Below are 11,923 nucleotides of genomic sequence, written 5' to 3'. Positions count from 1 at the left end.
CCAACTTCCTCTATGCTGCCCCCTACAATATGTTTTTGTTTTATTCTTTGGACTCACAACCACCAGGAACTTGGTTCAGACTGCCCAAACTCACTTCACTTTCCCACGCAACCGCAACAGATGTAACACCTATCCATTTACGTCGTCCCACAACTTTCTACAGGGCCCCTAAAACTCTTGCCGTGTAACAGAGATTTTATGTCTACTGCCTCTAATCTAGTAAACTGTATTTTTGGTCTCCTCTATGTTGAGGAGCCACCAATATTTTGCAGAATACCTTCGTTCGTTCTTATCTGTGTGATCATGACCTTCCTATTGCTCCCCATTTTAATTCCCCCCTCCCCATTCCTACCCTGACCTCTCCATCTTTGGCCTCCTACACTGTTTGAACCAATTGTAAACAATTTTACAACACCAAGTTATAGTCCAACAAATTTATTTTAAATTCCACAAGCTTTCGGAGGCTTCCTCCTTCCTCGGGTGAATGGTGTGGAAATGGTGTTGTAAAATTGTTTACAATTGTCAACCCCAGTCCATCACCGGCATCTCCACATCATGTTTGAACCAAGTTTCAGAAACCCTATCTCATCTTTCCACTGGGCACTCTGGGGTCCCCTGGTGTTAACATTGATTTTATTAACTTCAGATCTTTACAGCAGGGGGTGCTGGGCATGGGAATTGTTCGTTTCTGGGGAGGAAAGGGGGCATGTTGAGAGACAGGCCAGAAGTCCACATTATTGAAGTTTGTGGTGGTACAGCACCTACTAAATGCCAACTTTTCCAGCTGTCTGAAGCAGCTCCTCAGTAGCACAATCTTCAGAGGAGGCTATTCTTGGCTTTGCCGGAAAGGTGCCCGTTTGTTATTGACAGATTTCTTTAAATTACACACTTGTGCAAAAAAAAAAAAATTAAGAAGTACTTTTTCTAAATCGCTTAACACTTTTTTTTTTGTCGGAACACTGTTAGAAAGTAGCTTGCGGTTAATGCTCACCCGCTGCAGGTTTTGCCGGAACTGTTTCTCAGGCAGCGGATTCTAGCCGGAATCATTTTGCGAGGCGTCTGCAGACACTTCCGGCGGGGACATGTGTGTTAAATGAAAAAGTAAAAACAGCTTTGAGCGGAGCCTGGAGTCTGGGATCGGCGGAGAGTTCGCTCCACAACTGGACCGTGTACAGTCCCCCTTACTTCAGATATCAGAGTTTCTCTGTTAATTTTCCAGAATGGGTAAATTGAGGAAAAGGCACAACTGGAAGGCACGACTTCAGGTGAAGACTGTGGAAAACTCTTCAGAACAATCCAGCGATGGTGTTAAGGTTGAGATTGAACTGGAAGGTGAATATGAAAAAAATGCTTCACCCAAGGGTGGAATAAGTACCCTCTCTGACTTGATTTCCATTGAAGAAGTTCTGCTCCTCTCTTTGATAGCAGCTTGAGGAACAGCACCTCGTCTTTCCACTCGGCCCTTTGCAGCCCTCTGGTCTTAACATTGAGTTTAACAACTTCAAACCTTAACTCTAGTTCCCATTTTCTCTCTGGCAGCAAGTGCTGGCAATGTACGATGGGTGTGCTGACATTTCCGAGTTTGTTTGGGGGGGAGGAACGAGGAGCAAGTTGTTGTTGTTTGGAAAAGAGCCCTCCGCCCTCTCTCCCAAATCGTCGGAACACCGGCGTCGACTGCATTTGTTTCCTTCAGCAGACTCCTGGACGAGTGGAGCCTGCTCTGCTTTGCCAGTTTTTCATACTTTCCATTCTACTTAACTAATCCCCTGTAGCTATTCTCACACTCTGTGCCTTGTATGTCTCTTATTTCTTCAATTTCTGTCATTATGCATCCTTTTGTCTCCTGTGCATATCATAGAAGTTACAACATAGAAACAGGCCCTTCGGCCCAACATGTCCATGTCGCCCAGTTTATACCACTAAGCTAGTCCAAATTGCCTGCACTTGGCCCATATCCCTCTATACCCATCTTACCCATGTAACTGTCCAAATGCTTTTTAAAAGACAAAATTGTACCAGCCTCTACTGCTGCCTCTGGCAGCTCGTTCCAGACACTCGCCACCCTTTGAGTGAAAAAATTGCCCCTCTGGACCCTTTTGTATCTCTCCCCTCTCACCTTAAATCTATGTCCCCTCGTTATAGACTCCCCTACCTTTGGGAAAAAGATTTTGACTATCTACCTTATCTATGCCCCTCATTATTTTATAGACTTCTATAAGATCACCCCTTAACCTCCTACTCTCCAGGGAAAAAAGTCCCAGTCTATCTAACCTCTCCCTATAAGTCAAACCATCAAGTCCCGGTAGCATCCTAGTAAATCTTTTCTGCACTCTTTCTAGTTTAATAATATCCTTTCTATAATAGGGTGACCAGAACTGTACACAGTATTCCAAGTGTGGCCTTACTAATGTCTTGTACAACTTCAACAAGACATCCCAACTCCTGTATTCAATGTTCTGACCAATGAAACCAAGCATGCTGAATGCCTTCTTCACCACCCTATCCACCTGTGACTCCACTTTCAAGGAGCTATGAACCTGTACTCCTAGATCTCTTTGTTCTATAACTCTCCCCAACGCCCTACCATTAACGGAGTAGGTCCTGGCCCGATTCGATCTACCAAAATGCATCACCTCACATTTATCTAAATTAAACTCCATCTGCCATTCATCGGGCCACTGGCCCAATTTATCAAGATCCCGTTGCAATCCTAGATAACCTTCTTCACTGTCCACAATGCCACCAATCTTGGTGTCATCTGCCATGAAACCATCTTCTCTACCTAAGCAGCTTACATATGTGGATGTGACAATTTATATTACAAATCTTATCAAAGAATAAACCTTTCAACTATAAAGAACAACTTGCATTTATATAGTGCTTTTAACTATAAATATAATTCTAATAGTTATTGCTGTCGACAAGGATATGTAGCTGAATGACATGTCATCAGTGTAGAGTTGGGATCATACTAAATATAGCCATCAATCCCTTAACCTTCACCTAATGTATGCCAATACAATGAAAATAAACTCATTCAATATGATCTGTAGCCAATGTATTAAAAACATTGATGGACTGGGTGGCTGGATGTCATACCTAGCACAAAGGAAGATGGTAGTGGTTGTTGGAGGCCAATCATCTCAGCCCAGGACATTGCTGCAGGAGTTCCTCAAGGCAGTGTCCTAGGCCCAACCATCTTCAGCTGCTTCATCAATGACCTTCCCTGCATCATAAGGTCAGAAGTGGGACTGTTCGCTCATGATTGCACACTGTTCAGTTCTATTCGCAATCCCTCAGATAATGAAGCAGCCCGTGCCTGCATGCAGCAAGACCTGGAAAACATCCAGGCTTGGGCTGATGTGTGGCGCGAATGTTACTTGCCACTTAAGTGCCAGGTAATGACCATCTCCAACAAGAGAGAGTCTAACCACTTCACCATGACATTCAACGGCATTACCATCGCCGAATCCCCCACCATCAACATCCTGGGGGTCACCAGAAACATAATTGGACCAGCCACATAAATACCGTGGCTACAAGAGCAGGTCAGAGGCTGGGTATTCTGCGGTGAGTGACTCCCCAATGCCTTTCCACCATGTACAAAGCACAAGTCAGGAGTGTGATGGAATACTCTCCACTTGCCTGGATGAATGAAGCTCCAACAACACTCAAGAAGCTTGACGCCATCCGGGACAAAGCAGCCCATTTGATTGCCATCCCATCCACCACTTTAAACATTCACTCCCTCCACCACCGGTGCACCATGGCTGCAGTGTGTGCCATCGACAAAATGCACTGCAGCAACTCGCGAAGGCTTATTCGACAGCACCTCCTAAACCCGCGACCTCTACCACTTAGAAGGACAAGGGCAGCAGGCTCATAGGAACATCAACACCTGCACGTTCCCCCTCCAAGTCACACACCATCCTGACTTGTAAAAATATATTGCCGTTCCTTCATCGTCGCGGGGTCAAATTCCTGGAACTTCCTACCTAACAGCACTGTGGGAGAACCTTCACCACACGGACTGCAGCGGTTCAAGAAGGCGGCTCACCGCCACCTTCTCAAGGGCAATTAGGTATGGGCAATAAATGCTGGCCTTGCCAGCGACGCCCACATCCCATGAATGAATAATAAAAACTAGCAGAAATAAATCTCACTTTGGCCTGCTGCTCAGAAAGGTTATTTTAGTGGGTTTGATCCTGTTTACCCTGTTGCCTAATAGTCTCTACTGTTTGTAGAAATACACTCTTCGTAGTTAAAGTCCGGATCCCAAGAACAAGCTGAAATGCTGCATCTCAATACTTGTATCACAGTCCTTCTAGTAATAGCAATATTGAATACCAATGACACCTACACTCGGATAAACCTCGTATCTCCAATCTCACTATAGTAAAAGTACCAGTGTAGTTTGATATCGTTGGGAGGAGTTACCAAGCCAATGTGTGGGTGGAGCTGAATTTAATTTAAGAAATGGGGGAGAAAACAAGCGGATGCTAGAATATTCTTTGTATCTCTTGCTTAGAGCTTCTTTAATAATTTAAAAGTAACTTGGTGAACAAAGATTTCTTATGTAATGACTGCTAGAAAGATCAGCTGGAACAATTACATGGCACATCTCTAGTTAATTAATAAAATAATGTTTCCATGCACATAGCTATCTGAATTACAGAAGGTATGTGTTTTAATTTGTTTGTGCGTGCAAATAACCTCTGGTTGTTCTCTGTGCTTCCATTACTGTCTTGGTGTTGAACAAATTTGAATGAAGTTTTAAAACCATTTACTCCCGTGCACTGTTGCAGATGGAGTTACACTAAAAGGAGTCGATGAGAGTAATGCGCTGGTTCTACCAGCAAAAAGGGCAAAAAGAAAACAAGTGAAGGAAGATGCTCAAAAACCGAAGCAACCTCTGAGCAAAAAACAGAGAAAACAGCTGGAGAAAATACTAGAGCAGAAAGAAAAGAAAGCTCAGGTTAACTATGAAGTTCACTAATGCACACCGGTATATAGACAACGCCTCATTTAGATAAGGGTGATTTAACACTGATATCTCTTTAAATTTGCATGTTGTTGATTTTTGACGGTAGATTGTTTAAAATGAATAAGGGGCTGAAATTCCAGGGACCCTGCTCCTCTGCCGGAATGGAGGTGGAACAGGACACCCAGCCGCCTGCAGCCATGGACGCTAATCCTGTCCCAAATCCCAGGAATGGGATCATTAGCATGTTCAGGGTGGATACATCAGTGGCACACAGCTGCTCCACTAGAGGTACCTGGAGGCTCTATGTGGGCTAAAAAAAGAGTGGTACTAATGGGAGCTTTACGTCTGGTACGGTAAGGTCATCGATCCCCTCCAGGATTGACTGTCTTACTGTTGCCATGGTTTGGGGCCACAGCAGGCTCATGTCAGCTCTCGTCAGCTAGTATGAGTTCTGCAGAGGCCTTTAAAGGGCGATTTTTGGCTCTCCTTAGCTTGGCCCCTTTGACGTGGGGTCAGGTGGAAGATCTGCCCATGGGCCAAACTCCCTACTGGAAAATTATTGAAAATTCACTCCAGTTGTGCCTTGGCCCAGACTGGAATTAAAGAGAACTTCAGCCCTAAAATTCTATATAAAAAAGCTCTGATCTAACTGTTCAAGTTTGTAGGTTTTTCTAAACGATAGAATGTTTATCTTTATAATAACACACTCAACCCAAAAATACTATTAAACTAGCCTGTTGTTCATAGTAACAAGTGGTGGTCACGGTTCTTTTTCTCCCAAGGCATTGATACAGAGTACAAAAAGCAATAAAATTTTATCTCTCTTACTTAACAAAATGTATATATTTTTCTGTTGCTGAAAACCATTCTCTACTTTTGTTTTCATCTTCCGTCTCAGAGAAAAGATATTCTGAGTAAATTAGCAGAATGCCAGGTCTCAGAATCCGAGATGAAGCTTTTCTACACCACCTCAAAAATAGGCACTGGAGAACGCCTGTACCAAACTAAACCGTATGTCATTTTCTTATCTTGCAAGAGAATTATTTGGCGAATTCATGTTCCATGGTTAGACAGTGCACTGAATGCTTTACATTCACCTCAAGTGCACCATGGAAAGATTCTGGTTGCTGTACAGCTAGAGATAGTTTTTTCATGTATTAGTAATATAGAATATATTTAAATTTAAAAAAAAATTTTGTATTTATTTTTAATTTGTAAACAGAAGTTCCAAACTTGTGCTGGAATTTCCTGGTGGATTTTTGAATTGCGGTTCAGAGAATTAAATGTATTTTATTGGCAACTTTCAATTTGAGATGTTATATATAAAGAAGCTGGCAAAAGCAGCACTTTCCATGGGCTCGAATTTAGCAGGCCTGCGGGTTCCCAGCGGGTGGTCCTCCGGGAGCGTCGAAAACGCGGACGGGTAATTGTGTGCGTCCCCCACGAGATCGCGGGATAATTGGACCCATTAAGGCCTGCTTCCGGGTTCTGCGCTCCCCAGCTGCGTGCCGGCCGGCTGCGCATGCGCAGTACCGTCGACGCGATGTAGGAGCTCCAGTTAAAGGGGCAGTCTCCCAAAGCCCCTCCTGCTGCAAGCAAGAGGTCTGGGAGAATGGCTCAACCAAGGGGAAAGGCTGCGCCCCGTTTTTCAGATCTGGCACTGCAGCTGATGCTGGAGGGCGTGAGGAGGAGGAGGGAAACACTCTTCCCTGAGGATGGGCGCAAGTTCCCTGCCGCCGCAACCAGGAAGGCATGGGCAGAGGTGGCGGCGGAGGTGAGCAGCAGGGGCAACACCCCAAGGACTTGGGAGCAGTGCCGCAAGCGCTTCAATGACCTGACTAGGTCTGGCAAGGTGAGTACACCAACGCACCCTCCCACATCCCGTCCCCACCATCACGCCAAGCAGATCACAACCCCCTCCTGCACAGCCACCACTGCGCTCCATCAGCAATCCTCACAGCCACTCATTCACCATCCTCGCCGTGCACGCAAGTACCCACCGTCCCTGACCCCACCCGAACACTACCACACACCCCAATCCCCATGCAATGGGATGGGCACGTGGCCCACACTTCCTCCCATCCGTTCCGCGCCACGCTCAACCCAACCACACCGATGCTCGATGCGTCTCACGATGCAAGACGCACCCACTCACACATCTGTGTTTTGCCTTCACAGGAGAAGAGGAGCAAGAACAATAGGGAAAGGGCACGCACCGGAGGTGGGCCGCCGCAAGTGGTGGAGCTCACCGACGCAGAGGTGGAGGCGCTCGACCTCGCCCGCACGCGACATTGCCTGTCGGTGGCCGATGGCGAGTGTGTCGCTGCCGAAACGGCTGGTAAGGGAAAGCTGACACTCAACACCCATGATCGCGAGTGACCGTATCATCACCTGCCATCAGGCGCACTGTCAAGTTGGTCCACATGCCTCAAAGTGCCCTCTGTTCTCTTGCAGATGCGTCTTTGGATCAAGCGAGCATGGAGGGCGATTCCTCAGAGGACATGGCGGTCTCTGAGGGTGCATCGTCACATCAGAGCCAACCATCCACCAGCGCAGAGACACGCACCTCGGTGGGTCCCCCTCGCCAACTAGTTGGGGTAGCACTTGGTGAGTCACTGCGCACGAGTGAGCATGAGCAGACCCTGGTGGCAGGGGCAGCCGCGGAGGGTCCGCGACGGAGGGAGCACTCATCTCCAGGCTCTGCTCAGCCGGACCCAGATGCTGAACCCAGGGGGCCACCAGAGAAAAGGAGAGTCGTCGAGGGCCACCAGCTAATTGCTGAGGTGCTGGCAGAGGTGCCGCGCGCATTGTCCACAATAGCGCAGGCGATGGAGGAGTCCACCTCCTGCATGTGGGCATTGGTGGCGCAGGCACAGGAGGGTACCGGCGACACAGTGTCGCGGGTAGGTGCGGGACTGTCTGCGGTGGAGGACAGGCTGGCCTCCCTCGAGCGTCACGCACAGCTCCACTTCGAGTCCTTGCAGGCCCTCACAACGTCTGTACGGATTCAGGGTGAGCAACATTCCGACGCCACCAACAGGCTGAGGGATACAATAGGGGTGGCCTTGCAAGGCCTCACACATGCCATCCAAACTGCCGTCCAGCAGGGTGGAAGGGGTGATGTGGGCCGAGGCCAAGAGAGGGATGATGGTGACCGGGGACATGGAAGCGGGGACGCCTCTCAAGGCGTCCCCACGTCCCACCCGTCGCCCACCTCTCAACCAGTACCCGCAATGGTGCCTCCTCTCCAGGTGGCCGAGTCTGCCCCTGCCCCGGTGCAGGAGGAGCAGTCTGTGGAGGTGCCCTCACGGGCACCGAAACCCAGGGGCCGTCCGCCAAAAGCATCTACCCGGTCAAGGCAAGAAGACGAGCAACCTGCCACTACCTCTGCTGGAGCCACAGGGGTAGCACCACGTAGGGGTTCCCGGAGAAGAATTCCAAAGGCCTTATAATCACAAAGGGAATACACCAGGGTGTTTATTATTTTGTACTTTGTTTCTTAAATGATGTCACATTCCACATATTAAATAGTCTATTCTCACCACTCCTGCCACCTCTCGTCCATTCTTCCGCGGCTTGTGCAGTAGTTGCGTTCCGTGGAGGCCATCATGACGGCGAACACCTGCTGCCACCCATTGGGCACACTGCTGTGGGTGCAGGATTACTGGCAGCACTCTTCAGTGGAGGGGGCTGGTATGGCCGCTCGCATGTGCAGGTGAGGAGATGCGAGCGCCTCGCAGTGTCTGACTCTAGGAGAACCGTTGACGTATGAGTGCGTCCCTGGCCCGGCGACCATCCCGGTGAGTCGCGGCTCGGCGCATGGGTCGTCCAACATCCTCGGGCGCGTCCTCCTCCTCCGCCTCCTCCGCCTCCGCCTCCTCCTCCTCCTCCTCCTCCTCCTCGCCCTCGCCTTCCTCAATGTGGGTGGCGGGTGTGGATGGGGCCTCCTCCAGCGGCACCCCTCTCTGTTGGGCCATGTTGTGCAGGGCACAGCAGACAACTATGATTCGTCCCACTCTGAATGGTGTGTATTGGAGCGCTCCCCCAGAACGATCAAGGCACCTGAAGCGCATCTTGAGAAGCCCGATGGTCTGCTCAATTGTAGACCTGGTAGCAGTGTGGCTGTCATTGTACCGACGCTCCGGCTCGGTGATGGGGTTCCTCAGAGGTGTCATGAGCCACGTGTGGAGGGGATACCCCTTGTCGCCGAGGAGCCAGCCGTTGCCGGCGTTGGGTGCCTGCAGGATGGGCGGGACGGCGGACTCCCTGAGGACGAAGGCATCGTGGCAGCTGCCGGGGTATCTGGCGCACACGTGTAGGAATCTCTGGCGGTGGTCACAGATGAGCTGGGCGTTCATGGAGTGATACCCCTTCCTGTTGATGAACAGCCCTGGCTCATGCGGAGGTGCCCGTATTGCGATGTGGGTGCAGTCGATTACACCCTGCACCCGTGGGAAGCCGGCCATGGCATGGAATCCAACCGCCCTCTCCATCTGGCTGCGCTCGTCCATGGCGAAGTTGATGTAGTGGGAGGCCCTGCGGAACAACCCATCGGTGACCTGCCTTATGCACTTGTGTGCAGAGGACTGACAGACCCCGGTGATGTCCCCGGTGGCACCCTGGAAGGAACCGGATGCGAAGAAGTTGAGGGCAGTGGTGACTTTGACAGCGACAGGTAAGAAGATGCTGCTTGGTCCATCAGGGAGCAGCTCGTCGTTAAGGAGGCTGCAGATGTCGGCGACTACCTGGCGATTGACTCTGAGCCTCCGTATGCACTGCTCCTCGGAGAGGTCCATGAAGCTGAGCCTCGCTCTGTACACCCTGTGCGGAGGGTAGTGCCTCCTGCGACGCATCTCTCTCTGCGGTTGCCCTCCCTCCTGCTGTGCAGGTGGGTGTGCCGCAGCACCGTGTTGGGGGGCCCCACCTCTCCGAGGCGGACGGCGTGGACTGCGAGGCTGCTGGGGCTGGTCATCCTGTTCGTCCTCCGACGATGTAAACGCACCACCCATCTGGCAGGTGTTGGTGTGAGGGGTTGTGCAGGGTAGGTGGGTGGGTCCTCGGACTGGGGCTGCGGTTTCGTGTCGGTCTGTCCTCTGGCTTGGAGGGGGTTGGTGGAGGGCAGGGGTTGCCCTATGTGACGCGGTGGCCTCCTGCGTGGGTGAGGGCGCTCCCCCGTGGAGCGCACCTTGGCACCTGGCACAGGCTGCTGGCTGCAACACGCCTGGTTTGAAGGGTCCTGTTTCCCCCAGTGTGGGAAACTGACTGCTTTGACCGTAAAATCCCACACTTCCTCTTTTGACAGCTGCTTCAGCTCATTAACTGACCACAACGAGCAAGTTAAGTGCTCTCAAGTGGAACCCCGCTGGCTTTAATTGCCTGCGGGATTCCCACCAGCGGGGCTTGCGCGCGCAGCCCCGCACGTCAGCGCGGTACCCGGAAGTGGCCGGGATTTCGTCCGAATCCGGTCACGTGATCGGAGATCGGGATTTTCGGGGCCCCCCCGCTGGAAACCCGCAGGTAACCCGACCCTAAAATCGAGCCCCATATGTCTGCAAGATCTGCAATGACGAGTATTTGTCCAGCTCACCCTCAGATCACTAAATGCCATTTACTTCCGACACTCCGTTTGTGTCATCGAAGAGCAACTTTGGTGCCTGATGTGATTGAAGCAATTTTATTCTAAGGATTAAAGGGTAGTCGAAAATTGGAACTCTCTTCCCCCGGAAAGCTATTGAGGCTAGGTCAATTGAAAATTTCAAAACTGAGATTGATAGGTCTTGGTTAGGCAAGGGTATTAAGGGTCATGGAACCAAGGCGAATATAGGATACAGATCAGCCAAGATCTAATTGAATAGTTGGACAGGCTGGAGGGACTGAACGGCCTATTTCTGTTCCTATGTTCCTGAAGTGGGCAGAGTGGAGATACAAACACATTCGTCCTAAATGGGTGCTGGAAAATACAGTTTTGCTGAAGGAAGAATATTTCAGTTTTTATTTTCCCTTGAATTATTTTCGGCCTAGAGAACTAATCTTCAGGGACTAACAAATTGAAGTCTACCCTGCAGTATGTAAATAGGACACCATATATTCAGTTGGGGAACACCACGTTCCATGCGTGAAGGATGCCTGTATAACTCAGTGACAGTAGTTCATTAGTTTTGCACTCTACCTTACTTATGGAAAAGCATTGCATTAATTGACTAGATATTCAGTATTCTTTTTGATTTGATATAGAGGTTTGACACCTTTTTATATTTTAGGTCTGAACGTGAGGTTGGTGGTGAGTGCAGAATCAGCAGTGTTAGTGGGTCCAATAGGAAAAGACACAGAAGAAATTCTGAGATTGTGGAGAAAGCACCAGAGTCTGAGACTGGCACATCTTCGGCCAGTTCAGATGAGGAAGAACAAGATGATGCAGAAAAGATGGAAAGTGACAGCACAAGGTCAGGTGCGGAAGAGAAGACTGTCAACAGTGAACAAATTCAAAACTCCTCAAACATTACAGAGTCAGTGACTGAGAAACCATCAGCACTGGTGTCTGTTAATAAGAAAACCAGTCAAAATCTGATGCCGCAGCCTTCCTCAGAACCTGCCATCTTCATCCCAGTGGACAGGACCCCAGAGATTCAGGTGCTCAATTGTGGTAAACTGTAAAACATGTTATTCTCATTAGTATTTAACTTCACTCGATTTGTTTGGAATTAGTACTTAAAATTGACTGCACTCCGTAATCTTAAAATGCAATTCTCGTGTTATAGTAACTTCCCCATGTCCAATACCATGCTGTGGGTGGGTAGAAATCATGTCATGCTGCCATCTTGTGTACACACATGTTGCAGATTGGTTGTTATATACATTCCATAGTGACATCTGGTATATGAGAACAGGACAACCTCTACTTGCAACGGAGCAGATGATATTCTTTTCTTTTAGCTTCCC

At 49.3% G+C, this 11,923-nt stretch overlaps 1 protein-coding gene across 2 annotated transcripts in view; it reads left to right on the top strand.

Moving 5' to 3' along the window:
• The first annotated feature begins 1,068 nt into the window (after window positions 1-1,068).
• The window catches only part of dhx37 (DEAH (Asp-Glu-Ala-His) box polypeptide 37), a 41,871-nt gene continuing 31,016 nt past the window's right edge, over window positions 1,069-11,923 (top strand). For both annotated transcript variants that reach the window (XM_068005751.1, XM_068005750.1), the window contains exons 1-4: window positions 1,069-1,332; window positions 4,806-4,975; window positions 5,883-5,995; window positions 11,245-11,614. In XM_068005751.1, the coding sequence (XP_067861852.1) occupies window positions 1,221-1,332; window positions 4,806-4,975; window positions 5,883-5,995; window positions 11,245-11,614 (765 nt within the window). In that variant the 5' untranslated portion in view covers window positions 1,069-1,220. The remainder of the gene's footprint in view (window positions 1,333-4,805; window positions 4,976-5,882; window positions 5,996-11,244; window positions 11,615-11,923) is intronic.

This window comes from Heptranchias perlo, chromosome 25 (genome assembly GCF_035084215.1).
Source record: "Heptranchias perlo isolate sHepPer1 chromosome 25, sHepPer1.hap1, whole genome shotgun sequence".
Taxonomy (NCBI): domain Eukaryota; kingdom Metazoa; phylum Chordata; class Chondrichthyes; order Hexanchiformes; family Hexanchidae; genus Heptranchias; species Heptranchias perlo.
This window is presented reverse-complemented; position numbering and strand designations above follow the sequence as displayed.